Below are 21332 nucleotides of genomic sequence, written 5' to 3'. Positions count from 1 at the left end.
AGCTTGTTGTAGATGTTTTAAAGCAACACAACAAGGCATTTTTCACGCACCAACTACCGGAGGATAGAACCTCAAAGGTGGTAATCTTTGGATTACCAGAACTCGCAATAGAGTACGTCAAAAATGCGCTCGCCGAATCCAAAATCACACCGTGTGCAATAAAGAAGCTCGACATCAAGAAAAAACGCTTCGATGATCAAACCCTGTACCTACTCCACTTCCCAAGAGGATCCATCACACTCAGCGAGCTAAAACAAGTGAGAGCGGTAGATCACTACCGTGTATATTTTGAGTATTACACCAACAAAAACGGTCCCCTGCAGTGTACTAACTGCCAACGATACGGACATGGCAGTTCTAACTGCTATCTAACTCCTGTATGCGTGAAATGCGCCGAGACACACGCATCCAAATCCTGCCCGCTGAGCGTAAATACTACCAGTCCAGATGGCAAAATTGCTACTACCAAGCTAAAGTGTGCTAATTGTGGTGAGCATCACACGGCTAACTTCTCCGGCTGCCAGGCAAGACAACGGCAAAAAAGGTAACACCAACACCTTCTCGCGTTAGAGAATTCAACTATGACGAGGCTTCGTTTCCTCGTCTCCCCAACGCTCCTGCTAGACCTTCCCATAGTTCAAGTCGTATGAATTTCTCTAATTTGTTTAGCAAACAACAAACATGCACAAACAGCGTGGATTTTGACCTGAACGAAATAGGTCAAATCGTTGAAGACGTCTTTTCTAACCTGAGCAAGTGTAGCTCCAAAAAAGATCTAATCGCAGTTATAGTCCAAATATCGGTAAAGTATTGCTTTCCGCATCTTAAATAATGTGCTAAAAATCATATCCTGGAATGCAAATGGCATTTCAAACAAAAAAAATGAGTTTTTTAACTATCTTTTAAAAAAAGTTATTCATATTGCTGCGTTAAACGAGACATTCCTCGAAAATAGTGTTCACTTCTCTCATCCAAACTACAACACTTACAGACTAGACAGACCCCAAGGTGACAAAGGTGGAGTGGCCCTAGTAGTTTCAAAAGATATCACTCATGAACTAGTGTGCGATTTCAACTTGAAAGTATTAGAAGCGATTGGAATCACTATAAAAACACCAACTGGCAAGTTTACTATAATTTCAATCTATAACCCAGGGTCAAACACCGATCATGAAAGTTTCAGGAAAGATATCAGAAAACTAAGCAATCTACCTAATCATTTCATCATTTGTGGCGACTTTAACGCTCGGCACCGGTTTTGGAATTGTATAAAAGCAAATCAGATGGGAAAAACCCTCTTTGATGAAAATCGAAAAGGAAATTTTTCTATTTTACATCCTGATGAGCACACCCATTTTCCGGGTGATACCAAGCGTACACCATCCACACTAGACCTAGCATTAACTAATAATCCCGACAATATTACTAACATAACCACGTTACACAAATTCACGTCAGATCACCTTCCTGTCTACTTCGAATACAATACAAAAATCGAAAATAACCCTGTCACCGGATGCCCGGACTACTCGCAAGCTAATTGGTCGATATTTAGAGAAATTGTGAACGCTCGTCTCAATACAATAAATTTAAATCAAAAAGTTATAAACACTACTGTCCAAATAGATCAAATGATAGGTTATTTCACTAAATTAATAAACCACGCTCACACAAAATCTATCCCAGTTAAAAAACCGACATACTATAAACTAATCCTCCCTCCATCGATTATCATTAAAATTAAACAAAGGAATACAACAAGACGAAAATGGCAACGGGACAGGAAAAACGAAATTCTTAAATCCAACTACAACAAATTGAAACACGAAGTAGCTTCGGAAATCAAAACCTATAGAATAGATTTCTATAGGTGGTCTAAAAACTTAGACGAAATGAACAAGGACCCAAGAAACACAAGACTATGGAAATTTGTTAAAATAATGAAAGGCCATTCCGCATCCGTCGCCACATTATCAATGAATGGTAACTATTATATAACAAACAAAGAAAAATGCAACAAACTTAAAGACCATTTTGAAGAGGCTTATAAAACAACTATCAAAAACCGAAGCCCACTTGAGAATAGTGTGAAAGCAACCAACGATCTGTTCACTTACTACCATGAAACGCACGGTAATGACAATTCAAGTTTCACTCCTAAAGTAAAACCATAACACATTAAAAAAATAATCCATAACTTAAAAACCAAAAAATCTCAAGGACAGGACCAGATTAACAACCGTACAATTAAACGGCTACCGAATAATGCGATCATTTATTTGACGTTTATCATAAACGCTTGTATAAAACTCAACTATTTTCCGCAAGATTGGAAGATTGCAAAAATTTTACCAATCCCCAAAGCAAAAAAAGATCAAAAGAGCCCTAAAAACTATCGACCAATCAGTCTTCTGAGCTGCTTGGGAAAAATCCTGGAAAAAATCATTCTAAAAAGAATCCTTAAACATCTTCATCTTCATGCTATCATCCCACCTTACCAATATGGCTTCCAACCAGGGCTTTCAACCACAAAACAAATCAATAGACTAACAAAAATCATAAAATCCCAGCGCGACCTTAAAAAATCAACCGGATTTGTAATGCTAGACCTGGAGAAAGCATTTGATACAGTGTGGCACCAAGGACTGATACACAAACTGATAAGCTTCAACTTTTCTCCGGAAATTATCCTTATTATACAGTCATTTTTATCCAACCGAAATTGCTTTGTTCAACTAAATTTATCTAAATCTGATTATTTCCATCCATTAGCAGGCTAGGCAGTGAGCTATCACCCATCCTTTTTAATATTTACACCAGTGACCTACCCAAAATGAAACCCGTAAAAAAATACTGTTTTGCTGATAATTTCGCTATGAGTTGCTCAGACAAGGATCCTAAAATAATCATCAACTCCTTAAATGATGGAATCAGAAAATACAAAAACTTTTGCACTAGATGGAAATTAAAAATCAATCAAGACAAATTAGAAGCCATATTTTTCTCCCGGTGTACGAGTGTTAAAAATCTTCCATATCGCAAGCTTAAGATAGGTGATCGGGAGATTGCTTGGAAAGACGATGTTAAATATCTTGGTGTATTTCTAGACAAAAGGTTAACATATAAGAAACATATAGAAGAAAAAATCCTAAGCGGATCAAAAGTTGCACATACGCTATATAGTTTCATAAATAGGAACTCTAAACTTAATGTAAAAAACAAATTATTACTTTATACTACAGTAATTAGACCAGCAATATTCCACTCATCACCAATATGGGCAGACTGTGCCAGTGTTCACAAACAAAAACTACAAATTTTCCAAAACAAAATGTTAAAAAGAATTCTCGACCTCCCCCCATGGCACAGTACATACGAAATACATAGGATTGCCGGATTGCAAAAAGTCAAAGAGTTCCTTGAAAAATAAATATTTCCATATGCCCGCAGGGGTATTTTTGTACATAGCTAGGTTTACTTTTAGCATTAAGAACTTAGGTGGAGGATAGTTATAAGTGAAATTTAAACAAAAGGGTTTTTTTTCCAATTTTTCCCTATTCAAACTTCCAAATTATGTAAAAATGTTCCAAATTCGTAAAGCGAGTTAATCCCCACAACATTGAGTTAAGGTCTTAAGAGCGGTACCAATAGCAAAACAAGATTGTTAAACAAAACAAATCAATAAATATGCACTACTACTACTACTACTACTACTACTTAGATTCCTGAGAATTCTGAAATTTTTGAAATTGCAAAGATTTCTGAGAATTCTGACATTTTTGATACTTCTGAAATGTCTAAGATTCCTGAGATTTTTAAAAATAGTAAGATTACTGAGATTTTTATGATTTCTGAGATATTGTAAAGTTCTTAGAATTATGAGAATTCTGATATATCTGGAAATTTCTGTGATTTATGAGATTTATGAGAGTTTTAAAACTTGTGAGATTCCTGAGAATTCTGATATTTTTGATATTTCTAAGATTTCTGAAATTTCTGGGATTTCCAAAATTTCTGAAAATCTTGAGATTTTTTAAATTTAAAAGATTAACGAGATTTCTGAGATTTCTGAGATTTATGAGCTGATCAAGATTTCTGATATTTCTAAGATTTTTGAAATTTCTGAGATTTTTGAAAATTCTAAGATTTCTAAGAATTCTAAGAGTTTTGAAATTTCTGAAACTTCTGTGTTTTCTAAGATTTTTGAAGATTCTGAGATTTTTCAACGATGAGAAAATTTTAACGATTCTGAAATTTCTGCGATTTTTGAAAATTGTAAGGTTTTTGAAATTTCTGAAATTATTGAAAATTCTAAGATTTTTGAAGTATCTGACATTTTTGAAATTTCTGAGATTTTTAAATTTTCAAAAATTCTGAAAATTCTGAGATGTTTGAAATTGCTGAGATTTTTGAGTTTTCTGAGCTTTTTAAATTTCATATTTCAATTTCTTAATTATTGCGATAATTGAAAATTCTGAGATTTTTGAAAATTCTAAAATTTTTGAAAATTCTGAGATTTTTGAAAATTTTAATAGTTTTGAAATTTCTCAGATTTCCAAATTTTCTGACAATTCTGAAATTTTTGAAATTTCAAAGATTTCTGAGATTTCTGAGAGTTTTGTGATTTCTGAGATTTTTAAAATTCCTGTGATTTCTGAGAATTATAATATTTTTGAAATTTCTGAGGTTCACGAGATTTTGAAATTTTTAAAAATTGTGAGATTTCTGAGAATTCTGATATTTTTGAAATTTATAAAATTTCTGAGATTCCTGAAATTTTTGAAAATTGTGAGATTTCTGAGAGTTTTGAAAATTTTTAGATTACTGAGAATTCTGAGATTTATTAAAATTTCAAGGGTTTCCGAGATTTCTGAGATTTTTAAAAATCCTAAGATTGTTGAAAATTCTAAGATTTCTGAGCATTCTGAGATTTTTGAAATTTCTAAGAAATCTGAGATTTCTGAGAATTATGAAAATTCTGAGATATTTGAGATTGATGAGATTTTTTAAAATTCAAAATTTTTTTAAATTCTGAAATATTTTGAATTTCTAAGATTTCTGAAATTTCTGAGGTTTCCAAAATTTCTGAAAATTCTGAGTATTTTGAAATTTCAAAGATTTATGACATTTATGAGATTTCTGAGATTTATGAGATTTTTCAGATTTCTGAGAAATCTGAGATTTTCAAAAATTCTGAGATTTTTGAATAATTCCTAGATTTCTGTGATTTCTAAAATTTTTTGAAATTCCTGAGATATCTGAGATTTTTCAAAATTCTGAGATATTTGGAAATTCTTGGATTTCTGAGAATTCTGAGATTTATGAAATTTTTGAGATTTCTGAGATTCCTGAAAATTCTGAGAATTCTGAGATATCTAAGATTTCTGAGATTTTTAAAAATTCTGCGGATTCTGCGATTTCTGAGATATTTAAAAATTCTGAGAGTTTTGAAAATTCTAAGATTCTTTAAAATTCTGAGATTTTTTAATTTCAACGATTTCTGGGATTTCTGAGATTTATGAGTTTTTTAAGATTTATGAGATTCCTGAGATTTTTGGAATTTCTGAGATTTAGGAGGTTTTTAAGAATTCTGAGAATTCCGAGCATTCTGAGAAATCTGAGATTTCTGAAATTTCTGAGATTTTTAAAAACTGTGAGATGTCTGAGAATTCTGATATTTTTGAAATTACTGAGATTTCTGAGATTTTTAAGATTTTTAAAAATTGTGAGATTTCTGAGATTTTTGAAATATCTTAGATTTCTAGAATATCTAAGATTTTTGAAATTTCTGAGATTTCTGAGAATTCTAAGATTTTTAAAAATTGTGAGCATTCTGAGATATTTGAAAAATATTGGATTTCTGAGAATTCTGAGATTTTCGAAATTTATAAGGTTTCTGAGATTTCTGAGAATTCTGAGAATATGAGATATCTGAGATTTCTAAGATTTTTGAACATTCTAAGATTTTTTGAAAATTGTGAGATTTTTGAAATTTCTGAGAATTCTGAAACTTCTGAGTTCCCCAAAATTTCTGAAATTTCTTAGATTTTTGAAATTTGAAAGATTTGAGATTTCTGAGATTTCTGGGAATTATGATTTTTTTAAGATTTCTGAGATTTCTGAGGTATTTGAAATTTCTGGGATTCCTGTAAAATCTCGAGATTCCTTTGAATTCTGAGATTTTTTAAATTTCTGAGATTTCTGAGATTTTAAAAATTTTAAGATTTTTGAAAATTCTGAGACTTATGAAATTTCAAAGATTTCTGAGAATTCTGATATTTCAAATTTGAAATATATTTTTTTCAGAAATTTTGAAATTTTTGGAAATTTCTGAGATCCCTGAAATTTTTAAAAATTATGAGTTTTCTAAGAGTTCTGAGATTTTTGGGTTTTATGAGATTTTTTGAAATTTCTCAGATTTCTGAGATTTCTGAGATTTTTAAAAATTCTGAGATTTTTTTCAATTCTTAGATTTGTGAGATTTCTAAGATTTTAGAAAATTTAAAGATTTTTGAAACTTTCAAAGATTTCTTGAAATTCTGATATTTTTGAAATTTCTGTGATTTCTGAGATTCCTGCGATTTTTAAAAATTGTGAGATTTATAAGATATCTGAGATTTTTAAAAATTCCTAGATTTTTCAGATTTCTAAGAATTCTGAGAATTCTGAGATATCTGAGCTTTCTGGGACTTCAAAAAATTCTGAGGATTCTGAGAATTCTGAAATTTAACAAAATTCTAAGATGTTAGAAAATTCTGAGATTTTTGAAATTTCTAAGAATTCTGAGATTTCTGAGACATGTACGATTTCTGGGCTTTCAAAGATTTTTAATCATTCTGAGGTTTCTGAGAATTCTGAGATTTTTGAAAATTCTGAGATATTAGAAAATTTTAAGATTTTTGAAAATTCTGAGATTTTTGAAATTTCAAAGATGAGATTTCTGAGATTTTGGAGATTTCTGAGATTTCTGAGATTTATGAGATTTTTAAGATTTATGTGAGTTTTTAGATTTCTGAGATTTCTGAGATTTTGGAAATTTCTGAGATTTCTAAGATTTCTTAGTTTTCTGAGATTTTTAAGATTTTTGAAATTTCTGAGATTTCTGAGATTTATGAGAATTCTGAGAATTCTGAGATATCTACAATTTCTGGAATTTTGAAGATTTTTAAAAAATCTGAGGTTTCTGAGAATTCTGAAATTTTTGAACATTCTAAGATTTTTGAAAATTCTGAGATTGTTGAAATTTCGTAGATTTCTGACATTTCTGAGTTTTCCAAAATTTCTGAAAATTCTGATAGTTTCGAAATTTTAAAGATTAATGAGATTTCTGAGATTTCTGAGATTTATGAGATTTTTTAGATTTCTGAGATTTCTGAGATTTCTGAAATTTCTGAGATTGCTGAAAATTCTGAGAATTCTGATATATCTGAGATATCTGAAATTTTTAAAAATTGTGAGATTTCTGAGAATTCTAATTTTTTTGAAATTTCTGAGATTTATGAGATTCCAGAGATTTTTAAAAATTGTGAGCTTTCTGAGATTTTTGAAATATCTTAGATTTCTGGGAAATCTGAGATTTTTGAAATTTCTGAGATTTCTGAGATTATGAAAAATCCTGAGATGGTTGAAAATTCTAAGATTTCTGAGTATTCTGAGGTTTTCAAAATTTATAAGGTTTCTGAGATTTCTGAGATTTCTGAGAATTTGAGATATCTGAGATTTCTAAGATTTTTGAAAATTCTAAGATTTTTGAAAGTTCTGAGAATTTTGAAATTTCTAAGAATTCTGAAACTTCTGAGACTTCCAAAATTTCTGAAATTTCTGAGATTTTTAAAATTTGAAAGTTGAAAGAATTTTATTTCTGAGAATTCTGAGATTTATGAAATTTTTGAGATTTCTGAGATTCCTGAAAATTCTGAGAATTCTGAGATATCTAAGAATTCTGAGATTTTTAAAAATTCTGCGGATTCTGCGATTTCTGAGATTTTTAAAAACTCTGAGAGTTTTGAAAATTCTAAGATTCTTTAAAATTCTTAGATTTTTTAATTTCAACGATTTCTGGGATTTCTGAGATTTATGAGTTTTTTAAGAATTATGAGATTCCTGAGATTTTTGGAATTTCTGAGATTTCTGAGGTTTTTTAGAATTCTGAGAATTCCGAGCATTCTGAGAAATCTGAGATTTCTGAAATTTCTGAGATTTTTAAAAACTGTGAGATGTCTGAGAATTCTGATATTTTTGAAATATACTGAGATTTCTGAGATTCCTAAGATTTTTAAAAATTGTGAGATTTCTGAGATTTCTGAAATATCTTAGATTTCTAGGATATCTAAGATTTTTGAAATTTCTGAGATTTCTGAGAATCCTAAGATTTTTAAAAATTGTGAGCATTCTGAGATTTTTGAAAAATCTTAGATTTCTGAGAATTCTGATATTTTCGAAATTTATAAGGTTTCTGAGATTTCTGAGAATTCTGAGAATATGAGATATCTGAGATTTCTAAGATTTTTGAACATTCTAAGATTTTTGAAAATTTTGAGATTTTTGAAATTTCTGAGAATTCTGAAACTTCTGAGTTCCCCCAAATGTCTGAAATTTCTTAGATTTTTGAAATTTGAAAGATTTGAGATTGATGTTAGTGCGCTTGTCCGTGCTAAATTGTGCTGCGTTGCAGATAATGTTGCGCGCGCTGCTCGGTCGTTTGTTTGTTTATGTTGCAGATTCTCATGTTGCGATGCTGGGTGGCGCGTTTTGCTGCGTTGCTTTTCTTGTGCTGCGCTGTCATCTTAACTCCTCCCCTCTTAAATGACTTTGCCCTCAAAGTCTCGTTGCTGCGTGGAATGAAGTTGGTCTGCTAACGAAGGTTTCGGGTCGTTTCGCTTGAGTCATGTTTACTTTTATCGTCGTTCTCTTGAAGTGGAAGAATAAACAGATTATCAATGCGCATAGGCATATCAATGCAAATGTTCCTCCGAATACATTTAATTTCCATCTCAAAGAATCATTCTGCAAGTTAATACTTTGTAGTTTTTCTCTATGTTCTATGGTGAGTTTTTGTATGAGTTGGAGAGGCGGTTTATGTTCGATTTCGCCCTAATCGATGTTGATTCCTGCTGTTGATTTGAACGGTTTACCAGGAATGGTGACTTCGTTGTTAGAATAAATTTCTCCATTTATGATAATGTTACAATTTTCGAATTGTATGACGTAGGAACCGTTCAGTACTTGGTTCATTTTGCTGCAGTTTGATGCGATTTCTGCTATTACGTCGTTGATTAGTATTGTGTCTTCTTTGAATCTTTTTATTGAAGCCTCGACTGTAAATCTTTTCGTAGTTACATTGTGAATCTTCTCTTGTCACAATTTGTTGAATGAATGTTGTGGGTTTTTGTAAGCCGATTTGCGGACATATATAAACATCTTCTTGTTGTTGGCACTTCTCTGTTATAGCATCGTGCACGATTATACGTGCATCGTGTTGTATTATCGAGTCGATATAGTCGTACTCGTAAATTCTTGAAGATAGTTTGTGGAATTTTAGCATGTATAGTATATGTGATTCATTTACTGCAACTTGGGCAGTTGATTGCCTTAGCAATTCTTCCGGTGTGTTGTATTTAATGTTATTCTTCTCACGAAACTGTTCTATTGAGGTCAGATCCTCAAGGGATAGTAGCTTACTGCTCGGAATACCGTGTTTAGCTAACAGTATAGCGTCTTCTATGACATCCAATTTTTCTTGTAGCATATTTATGTTGGAAAGTAGAATAAGTTTTCGAATTTCTACTTGGTGTGACTCATGCGTACGTTTTCAATATTTACGACTTGGTTAGAGACATCAGTTATTTGTTTCAACCTGTCATTGAAACCTTGGTTGATTATTATTTGTTTGTTGCTTTCTGCTATCAGGGAGTTCATTGTGGAGTTAATGACAAGTAGGTCGTCAGCATCTGGAGTTTCAGCGATCCATTTCCAAATTTTGCCTATTGTGTCCCATCGTTTTTGTTTTTTCACAAATGTTTTGATTTTCGCGAAAGTGTCCCGTAGCATGCTAGCTTTTATTCTGATCAAGTTTTCGATAGATTCTGTAGAATTTCCGTTTGGACTATCTTGTAATGTTTCCTCTATTGTTTCTTTTATATCAGTTAAATCTATTGGATGTATTGTTCTTATGTATCCAATTTGTATCTTAGCTTTACCTATCAGTATTATGGCTTATGGATTGTTATTTAAATCATATATGTTTATATCTCCGAAAATTAGTTTGAACAACAAGATTTTTAGTATTCTGTAACGATAGTTTAAATAAATTTGAAAGAATGTTAATATTTTTTCACTGCTTTCTTAAGTTTACTTTATGTATTTTTCGATTGTTTGAATCGATAATATATGTTGGGTGATTCTCCTTTACTTTTACTGCGTTAAAACGACTATCGCGTTTGTTATTTGTCTTTTTCTTTTCGAATGCATATTCGTTTTCTACGTAATCATAATATTTTTCGTTTTTGATTTTTTCTTCTTTCTTTTTGAATAGCTCTAGTATTCTTTCATTTGTTTTTTCTCTTATTCTTGATCTCTCTAGCAGATCGTTTGATATTTCTCCTACATACACATTTCGTGGTGTACCCTTTATGAATTAATGTATGCTGTGATTATACTTATCACAGCGTCGTGTACTTCTGGATCTCTTCTACCACCATCGTACGCCCATGGCTCGTTGGATTAAGCACCCGTGCCGTAGCAGAACCGAAATCACATAGCACAAAGTGTACCTGATCGTTTTGCAGGATGTTTTCAACCTTTAAATCCCGATGTATTATGGGTGTCTGGCATTGGTGCAACCGAGCGACCGCTTCCGCAACGTCACAAAATATTTGCATCACTTCCGGCTCGCTAAAGCCCGTACTAAGCCGCCCGTTCATCAGCGTATCCAGATTCGTCTTGCAGTACGGCATCAGCAGCAGTATCTCGTGCACACCGTTACCTTTCGCATTGATGCTGTGGTCAATGTAGCCGATGATGTTCTTATGTCCACTAAGATTGCTCGCTATCTTTATCTCCCGATTGCACACACCCAAATCGTACTCATTGTTTACGTACAGCCGCTTCAGTGCGTACCGTTCGCCTTTCGCACCTTTGACTAGAAACACGACAGCGAAACCACTCTCGGCCAGTACCTCCTCCACGGTAACGACGTTTTCCTTGCTTAGTTTAAACGTTTTGCCGACGAAACTGTTCGTTTCCCGGCTGCTGCTGCTGGCCGTGGTGGATGTGGGTTCATTTTTCGTTTCAAACTTTGATATGAACTTTTTCATCCTGTTCTGCTGTTCGCTCTCCCTCTCGCTTTGTGTCTACTTTTTTAGGCCTCGATACGCTAATTCAATTGATGAAGTACTCAGGTCTAAAATAAGGTACCGCACGCGTTGTTGTGTATGTTTTTGTCTACTATTGCAGGCGAGATGTTATTGCTTTTATGCTTGAAACAGTTGGTAACAGAGTGCTGTGTCCTGCACAGATTATAACTCTTTCTAATACTGTGCCTGCGCTATTTTTGAGACCGCAAAAGAGAAATATTTCTATATACGTGCTAAATTGTTACATTTCTACCATACAAGTCCATTTGGTAAGTAGTGATGTTGCTGCTCCGCCCGCTCGGTGTAGTTCTGCAGTGGTGTTTATGCTCGTACGCTCTATCGCACTTTTATCACTTCCGCTGCGCTGCATGAATCACAATAATCAATGTGTGGTAATCATTAGCCCTTGGTGGTGGTGTGGTATTAGTACTCACAAGCTACTGATAGCGCTTGGGTTGCGATATCCCTCTTACCTTACTACGCGACGAGTTTTATGTTCACGTGCACAATTTTATTCGTGATCTTTTGCTGCAAGTGCTCTTTCTCGACCCTTTTCAAAGCAGCTCAATCCCTTATTCAGGTGTGGAACTGTATCTAGTGCTCGGCCTCTTTTTTTCGTCATACACCAACACTTTTTTTCACACCATCACACACACTCCTCTCCTTTGGTTTGACTCCTCTCGGTTGTTGTACTAATGTTATAATGCTCATCTCTGGATTGAGTCTTTTTGTGCATCTAGCGATTTCCCTTATTGTCGAATGGCAACGTTTTTTTGTCCATTCGTTTCTGAACGATTAACAGGAGTTTTAAATATTTTTACTCCTAGATTTAGTATTGATTGTTCGATAACGTTTGACACAAACGTACATTCGTTGTCTATTACAATTCGAGCTGGTAAGTCCCAGTCATATAGGAGTTGTAGTAAAACTTCTTTTACATCAGCGATGGATTTCGATTTTATCGGTCGTATTTTAACGTATTTTGAAAATTTATCTATTGATGAGATAAATAAAATATTTGCGTTATAAGCAAATATGTCGACATGGTTAATCTCTCCAGGATATGTCGGTATTGGTGTTTTTACTGGTATAAATTGTTGGGGTTTTCTCTCATATTTTTCTGTTTTACATATTTCACAATTTTTTACAATGTTTTGAATACTTTTTCTCATTCCAGGAAAGTAGAATTTTATTTATAAATTGTGATTAGTTTTCCTTAGCACTTCTGTGAGCAAAATTATGAATATTTTTGATTTCTTCAATTTGTGTTTCTTCATCGCATAGGTCTTGTACTTGTATTTGAGAAAATCTAGCTTTGAATGTTTTTGGATTATAGAGAGTTTTATAAACCTCTTGGATAATTCATATTGTTTGTTCATCTACGTGAATACCATTAATTACATTTGGATTGATTTATTTTTTGAATTTATCCTTGATAAAATCAGAAGTAAATGTTGGTTCAATGAAAATATGTCTTTTGAATTTCGGGAAAGGGGTAATTAATTGGTAGGAAGAATTAGTTCCAATTTTAAATACTAGTTGGTTGTGAAATACATTAATTGGTGCTTCTGTTGAAGGTATATACGAATGATCGTCTTCCTCAGCTGAGTGCTGAGTTGGGGTTAGTGAGTTTAGTTGTATACGGGAAAGTGCGTCTGCTACGACGTTTGATCTTCCGGGTATATAGAATAATTGGTAGTCGTGTTCCTCCATGAAAGATTTCCATCTTTTCAGTTTTGCGTTGTTATTCTGCGGAGATAAAGCAAATGTTAATGGTTGATGATCTTATTTATTTATTTATTTATAATTAATAATGACGGTCCAGTGCCGTATTGTCAACACCGCTTGTGTTGAAAAAAAAAAAAAACAAAATTACAATCATATTGATAAGGCATTTCCTCCCTATTATTTGCCTTATCCCGGGCATACTCGGTTGTGGATGGTTGTGGTGATGGTGTTGATGATGCTGATGAAGATGATGATGATGATGATGATGATGTATTCGTGGATGATGGTCCGGTTCTATTGCGGTGGCTATTGTAATGATGGTGGTTGGTTGCATCCGAAATCCGGCTATTGTGGTGTTGTGGCTGATCTATTGTTGATAATTTTGTTATGGTTTGGACTGTAACGAACAAATAAACATCGTTAAGACAGCACGAACATTTATTTGTCTGCGTACAGTGCTCTCCAGTGCATTCCAGCAATGACATTCCAAGCTCAATCTAGTCAACGTCCAATCAAAGGATGATCGACAAGCTCTATCCCGCAGCAGCGAAAGCGACCTGACGCCAACACTGTCAAACTCAATGTGTCAAAACTGGACTGGAGTGGAGAACACTGCACTTTGAACAAAGCCTGCCTCCCTTTTACGGCAGTTTTGGAACCACCCTCGAGTGCTCATGCCCAGTCATCGGATTACCCGTGGCACTACAAAAAATACACTTAAAACATATACAACACAACATTTAACAAAAAAGGAATGGGGAAATACGAATATGGATTGGAAGGATACTTGGGATGTGGAATCATAGGACAAGACCGTTGTCTCTGGCGAATCGGTGAATGATCCTCATGTAGGAAAGGTCCTTGGTAGCCAACACTTCTCTAATTTCTGTACCCGGTCGTCTGCCGATATTCTCGACTGCGCTCAACAAGGAGGGTCTTGTGGTTTCAAACTCCACGCAAGACCACAGAAGGTGATCCACATCGTGGAATCCGTCACCGCATACTTTACACATACTTTTGTCTGAGCCAGAGTTATACGCTGTAGATGAGCATTCAACGCAAAATGATTCGACATCAGCCGAGACATCATCCGTATGAACGCCCGGTCCACAGAGAGCCCTTCGAACCAAGGCCGCAGGGACACTTGCGGAGAGATCGAGAAGAGAAAACGCCCGAGTTCATCCGCCTCCCACATGCTCTGCCAGCGAGACAGGAAAAGTTGCTGTGGGAAACGAAGGAATTCCTGGGCCGAGATAGGTCGGTCGTAAAAAGCGCCTTCTTGGACGCCTGTTTTGGCCAGTGAGTCTACCTTCTCATTGCCGGGAATTCCACAATGAGAAGGGACCCAAATTAGCGAGATCCTATACGCCTTATCGAACATTGAGCCAAGCAGTTCAATGATTTTTATGGTGAGGAAATCCTGACTCTTAACAGCCTTCGGAGATCTCAGAGCTTCAATGGCACTAAGGCTATCAGTGAAGATGAAGTACTGGTCCGAAGGTCTCGCTGCTATCATCGATAGTGCGTAAAATATTGCGGCTAGCTCTGCGGTGTAAACACTACATGGCTGCCTCAATTTAAAAAAAGCTTCGGTGAACTCGCTAAAAACACCGAAGCCAGTGCCCTCCTCAGAGGATGATCCATCAGTGTAGTACTGGTTTATTTGGTCTAAATGACCAAACTTATTCATGAAAATACCCGGAACTACCCTCGGGCGAAGATCATTAGGTATGGTCTTAATTTCCTCGTGCAATGAGGAATCTGTTATTAAAATGGAACTTTAGTTCTCAGGAAGGGCAGCACGATTTAATCCTGTGGAGCGCTAGGATGCGCTTGTAGGGCAACAAAATCTTCATAAATCTTGAGGATTTTGCTCTTAGAACCTGTCTCTAGAAGCGCTTCAAAATTTTCTATTATCAAGGGATTTGATACTGAACAACGGACTAGAAGGCGAAGCGACAGCATTTCAAAACGTAGTTTGAGCGGCATCACTCCGGTCATCACTTCTAGGGACATGTTGTGTGTGGATTTCATGCTCCCTAGTGCGAGTCTAAGACAGCGGTACTGTAGCCTTTCAAGCTTGAGTATCAACGTATTGGATGCCCAATGGAAGCATATGCTTCCATATTCCAATACGGATAGTACCGTTGTCTTATACAGTCTCAGGACGTCTGATGGATGTGCGCCCCACCAGAATCCTGTGACTGTCCTTAGAAAGTTGATTCTTTTACTGCATTTTTACACCAGACGGGTGAAGTGAGTACTCCAGTTTAGCCTAGAATTGAACCATACACCAAGGTATCGAAAATTGTCGGTAATTGATATCTTTTCACCATACAGAAAGACATCAATTTTCGGGTCATATAGCCTTTTCTCCCTGTTTTTTTCCCGTATCGCTAAAAGGAGAAAAGACTACCATATCAGTTTTTGTTGCAGAGAACTTGATACCAAGGTTTTCAGACCACTCGGAAAGATTGTCCAGAGTGGTTTGTAAAGCCAGTTGTATTTCGTCGGCGTCTCTGCTTGCAACAGATATAACGCCGTCGTCTGCCAATTGTCTAAGACTGCAGTTTGGCGCTAGACAAGAGTCTATCTCACTAACATAAAAGTTATACAACAGGGGGCTCAAGCAGGACCCTTGTGCTAGTCCATGGAAACTGGTCCGTTTTAACTGCACGTGACCATATGTTGAAATTCATAGCTTTTTCCGACAAAAGGTTGAATAACAAGTTATTCAACTTTGGTACCAGGCCCGCATTTTCTAACTTTTGACTCAGTTTGTATGGAGAAACTGAGTCAAATGACCCCTGTATGTCAAGGAAGATAGACCCCATGTTCTGCTTGCGTGCACGGGCAAGCTCTATTTCTGTCACCAAAAGCGCAAAGCAGTCATTAGTACCCCTGGCTTTACGAAAACCAAACTGGGTATCTGATAGAAGGTTGTTTTTTTCCAACCATTCTTCTAACCGTAAAAGAATCATCCTTTCAAGGAGTTTTCTCAGACACGAAAGTAATGATATCGGCCGATATGAATCGTGTCTTGATGGCGGTTTGCCAGGCTTCAAAATAGTGACAACTTTCACTTCCCTCCATTCTTGCGGGACGCTGTTGAACTCCAACGTATCGTTGAAGATTCTTAACAGACGTTTCTTGCCCATGTCGGGAAGATTTTGCAGCAGTTTGCTGTTGATCTGATCCAGGCCTGGGGAAGAATTTTTGCTTGAAAGGAGAGCAAGCGATAGCTCAACCATAGTGAACGGTGAGTCCATGATAGGGTCACTGCCAGGCGAATTTTGATGAAAGTTCTGCGCAGGAACGAAATCAGGGCAAAGCTTGTGGGCAAATTCATTTAGCCACTCGCCAGAAAAGCTTTCGCTCTCGTTGATGTTGTTGCTGTTTCGCATCCTTCTAGCCATCCTCCAAAGCGAATTAAGTGATGCGGAAGGGTCTAGGTTATTGACGTATCTACGCCAATAACCCTTTTTCTTCGCCTTCAACAGGTTTTTACACGATCTCTCCAGTCCTTTATATTTTTCATATAAAGACCTTGAGCCCGTGTCCCGGAATGCTTTAAACGCCTCCCGCTTCTTGTTAAAAGCCGCTTGGCAATCCTTGTCCCACCAACGAGTGGGAGGTTTTTTGAATGTCCTTGCTTGGTGGGAGCGCCTTGTTTGGGCTTCAAGAGCGCACTTGTTTATAATTGAAACAAGTTTTTCGTACCCCTGTACTGGAGACAAATCTTCCAAGTCAAGAGAAAGCGAAGCGGCTACTAATTCACCGTATCTCGTCCAGTCGATGTTCCTCGTTAAGTCACATTTAACGGGGATTCCACCTCCTGGACATCCTCCCTTGATGTAGGAAATTTCTATCGGCAAGTGATCACTGCCGATAGGGTCCTGGATCACCTTCCAACTAAAATCCAGGGCCATCGCTGATGGACATAGAGACAGGTCCAGTGCACTCGCCCTACTCTTCGGTGTGTGCATCCTAGTTGCCTCTCCTGAGTTGAGGATTGAAAACCCAAATCTGTCGCAGATGTCTCGGATAATTGGAGCGCGAATGTCATCCTTATCGCAACCCCAGTCGATTCCATGGGAGTTGAAATCTCCCAGGATCAAAAGTGGTCCAGGCAAGACCGCTGCTAAATTTCCAAGATCCTCTTTGATCTTTTCAATTTTTTCTTTTTCATTGTTGGCTATCGGGGGGATATAAATAGATGCAATTGTCACGTGAAGATCGCCAAGTTTTGCCTTGACTGCGACAGTTTCGATCATTTCTTGCCTAGGGGTAGGTATTCTGTTGAAAGCGTGACTCTTTCGAACACCAATTAGTACTCCCCCACCCCTTGTAATGCGATCTTCACGGATTATATTATATCCAGGGAAGGTAAGATTGATTTCTTCCGATAGCCAAGTTTCACAGAGGGCGAACACATCGCAGTTGTGCTCGCCCACTAATGCTTAAAAGGAGTCTAGCTTGCCAAGCAAACTCCTACAGTTCCACTGTAAGATGGTAGCCTTTGGAGGAATTAATCGTCCAATCGGACCATCATGCTTAAGCATGGCCATTGGGCCAGCCACTGTTTGATCATCCCCTTCAGGAAAGGAAGGGCCCAAGTAGCGATCATGTGCAGGTGCTGCGGGAGGTTGAGGGTCATGAGGAGGGACTCTAGGATCTCGGAAAGGGACGGGGTAGGGGTTTTCGGACAACCCCCGATTGGAAAAGCCAAGCTTTCCAGAGGGGCTTCGGTCCGGGGAGATCGCTTTTTCTTGGGCTCCTTCCTAGCAATTTGGGGAGCGGGAATGGGATGTTCAGCATCTCGTTTTTGGACTGGGGTGGAAGCTTTAGCTTTGGCGAGACGCTGTTGTGCCAAGGATTTAGTTTTTGTCCTTAGGACTTTCCTTTGTACCTTTTTATAAGGTACTCTCTTCACCGGTCTCAATGGCACCTGTTCGAGTGCAGTCGGGCTGGACTTGCCATTTGCATCTGTACCCAAAACAGCAAAAGGGTTTGATGCGTTTGCTCTCTTTAGAGCATCGCTGTACGATCCGCGTGCCCTTTCGGATATTGTTTTCGTCTGCTCCTTTTGGAGTTTTCGGTACACGGGGCACAAAGCTACCTCGTGCCACTCGTCCCGGCAATGCGAACATTTTTGGGAGGGAGCTTTGCACTCCTCGGTGGCATGTGCCCCTCTACATTTACCACAGCATGTTTTACGTGTGCAAAACGGTTCAGCGTGTCCAATCTGACTGCACTTGGAAAAGGTTGCCACCCTTGGTACGTACGGCCGGTTAATGGGTATCCGGAGGCCTTCTAGAATGAGGGCCTGCGGGAGTACCGTACCCTCAAACGTAACCCGGATTGAGGAGGTCGGGACATATTTTTTTTCTGGCTTGCTTGAAGCATCAAGCTTGAAGAGCTTTTTTGCTTCAAGCACTTTTATCTTGGGCGAGTTTGGGGTTTGAAAAACCCCAAAGCCCAATTGCACCACTTCCTCCTCAGGGTAATCGAAATCCTCGATTACGCCGAAAACCTCAACCAGACTACCGGGAATATAAACCCGGTAGTGCTCCGTATATTCTGGGTCAGCCGCAATGACGTTGGCTTGAGCCCGGTCCTTTGCGGTAACCCTGATCTTGTTTGGGCGCATCCGAAAAACATCGGCAACGCCCGGGTATTTTTTGAACAATGATGCCGCGATCGTCCTTACATCGAGTTGTTTAACTCGCGGCATAAAATACACTATTGGCTTACCCTCCCACGACGGCGGGTAAGCACGCGCTCGGTGTTCTGATAGCGGCTCGTTAGTTGCTACCAGCGGGGCACTCTTTGTAAGCGAGGCACTTTTTGTCACCTGGGCACTCTTTGCCAAAGTGACACTACTACATGTGGCCTTCGAAGTCGAAGGCCTATCATCCAAGGCAATTTTTTTTGCCGCTGGTGCAGCCTTGGGACGCCCCGGTTTTCTTTTTACCTCCTTGGTGGGATCATTCTCCCGATCAGAGTCGGAAGCATCCTGCTCTACCGCCATGGTAGGGCCGGAGACAACGGAACGGGTAAAGATAAAGGGTAACACTTACCGTATCACACGATGCACAAATAAACACACACCGACACACACACACACTAACTTGTAGCACAAGCGCCGATCAAAGCGATAGCGTTGCGTTGATACGCTTGCTTATCGCAACGATCAGCAGACACACACAGCAACACCACAGGAGCACACGTCGATCGCCAGTCGATCGATAGGAATAACGGGACACTCTCCGCACGAATATCGGAGTAAGACGGAGACACCGATAGGTGCGTTACGGGTAATCGCGTTGACTACGCATTCGCACTCGAGAACAATAGCCACTCTCTGCCGTATGCAAAATAGACAATGACGCTTCCGAGCGGAATACGTCCTCTCACTACGGAAGCTGGAGGCAGACTAGTTGGTTGATGATCTGTATGAATATTAATTTTAGCTCCGTATATGAAGTTTCTCAATGTGTGTAATGCCCAAACGATGGCAAGCATTTCTTTTTCGTTGGTTGCGTAATTTTCCTCTGTTTTGGAAAGAGTGCGAGAAATGAAGGTTATCGGTCTATCACCGTCGTGAAATTTTTGTGAAAGCACAGCTCCTAGTGCTTTGTCCGATGCGTCTGTACCTTTAGTTTGGTATAGTTTCACTAAACTATCTACGTCATTTAACCAGCTATTCAGTTCGCTGGGATCCCCAGTGAATGTTGGTAAATCCTTTACCAAATCGGGGATTTTTTCAAACGTTTCAGGATTTACACTTGTTCCATCTGGTTTTGTAAAATAAAGCGGTGGATCGGAATAAGCGATAGAAGTGGGGGCAATATTTCACGCTTCGAGTGCGGTAATGCGGTTGATAATTTGATCAAATTCGGGTCTCGACATTTTTAGTGTTAAGGATTGTAATGAATTAATTAGATTCTTCAGGATTTTTTCGTTAGTTTTAACACGTTTTTAATTTCACTTTTTGGAGTTGGTAATATGTTATATTAGTTTGCGATCGTTTTTGATACGCGTTATAGATTTTTTCACAATTTAAATTTGTCACTTACAATTTTTTATAATATACTTACAGTACCATGCGCATCCTGTTTCGGGCGTTGCTTGTACGTTTTATGTTGTCTTAATTCAGCTCCTCTAGCGGGCCTTATGTTGTTTTTCGTTCCTCTAACGGACGATGTGTTGTTTTTTCTAGAAAACCGGCTATGATAGCCTCCTTCTCAGTGTGACGGATGGCTCCTTTTTGTCCTGCGTGAGCTGCTAACTGCACAGGTGACTCGGGATCCTTTTCACACGGCTGCACTCGGCGATCAGGAAGTCTTTTTTTTTAGTTTAGGATTTGGTGGTAACTTTCACTCTAACGTGGTTACTTTTCACTTGCACCTTAACTTTATTTTTCACATAGCGCGGTCCCTATTCGGGCGCCAGTTAACGCACGGTGTCCGGGAGAAATGTTTTTAAAAAAAAAACTTAACTTTATTACCATCGACCGGCGGAGTTAGATACCTTTCGTATTAGCGTGTGAATATCAACTAACTAACTTTGGTTTGGTTTGGATTGATGCTATTACGTTGGTCCATGCTGAATTGTGCTGCGTTGCAGGTAATATTGCGCGCGCTGCTCGGTCGATTGTTTGTTTATGTTGCAGGTTCTCATGTTGCGAACCTGGGGGGCGCGTTTTGCTGCGTTGCTTTTCTTGTGCTGCGCTGTCATCTTAATTTACGATTTCTGGGATTTCGAAGATATTTAAAAATTTCTGAGGTTGCTGAGAATTCTGATATTTTAGAAAATTTTCAGATTTTTGAAAATTCTGAGATTTTTGAAATTTCTAAGATTTCTGAAATTTCAGAGATTTCCAAAATTTCTGAAAATTCTGAGAGTTTTAAAATTTTAAAGATTTACGAGATTTCTGATTTTTTTGAGATATCTGAGATTTATGATAAATGTTAGATTTCTGAGATTTCTGAATATTCTTAGATATCTGAGAATTCTGAGATTTTTTGAAATTTCTGTGATTTCTGAGATTTCTTAGAATTTTGAGAATTCTGAGAATTTCGAGATATCTAAGATTTCTGGGATTTCTGAGACTTTTGAAAAAATCCTAGATTTCTGAGAATTATGAGATATTTGAAATGTCTGAGATTTCTGAGATTTCTGAGAATTCTAAGAAATCAAAGAATTCTAAGAATTCGAAGTTATCTGAGATTGCTGAGATTTTATTAA

The 21332-nt window shown here is 37.3% G+C and overlaps 2 protein-coding genes across 4 annotated transcripts in view; one reads left to right on the top strand and one right to left on the bottom strand.

Annotated features, from left to right (window-relative positions):
- Positions 1 to 21332, top strand: part of LOC126557161 (serine/threonine-protein kinase fused) — a 420093-nt gene that overhangs the window by 110362 nt on the left and 288399 nt on the right. The gene's annotated exons all lie outside the window — the stretch shown is intronic.
- Positions 10662 to 11325, bottom strand: LOC126567301 (AP2-associated protein kinase 1-like). The gene has a single exon (XM_050223530.1). The coding sequence runs from the start codon at positions 11313 to 11315 to the stop codon at positions 10662 to 10664; it is 654 nt and encodes a 217-aa protein (XP_050079487.1). The 5' UTR covers positions 11316 to 11325.

This window comes from Anopheles maculipalpis, chromosome 2RL (assembly GCF_943734695.1).
Source record: "Anopheles maculipalpis chromosome 2RL, idAnoMacuDA_375_x, whole genome shotgun sequence".
In the NCBI taxonomy this organism is placed as follows: Eukaryota; Metazoa; Arthropoda; class Insecta; order Diptera; family Culicidae; genus Anopheles; species Anopheles maculipalpis.
Note: the sequence above shows the minus strand (reverse complement) of the source record. Positions and strands in the feature narration are given on the sequence as shown.

Coding starts and splice junctions, on each gene's coding strand:
- LOC126567301 (XM_050223530.1), bottom strand. CDS start 11,315: ATGAAAAAGTTCATATCAAAGTTTGAAACGAAAAATGAACCCACATCC.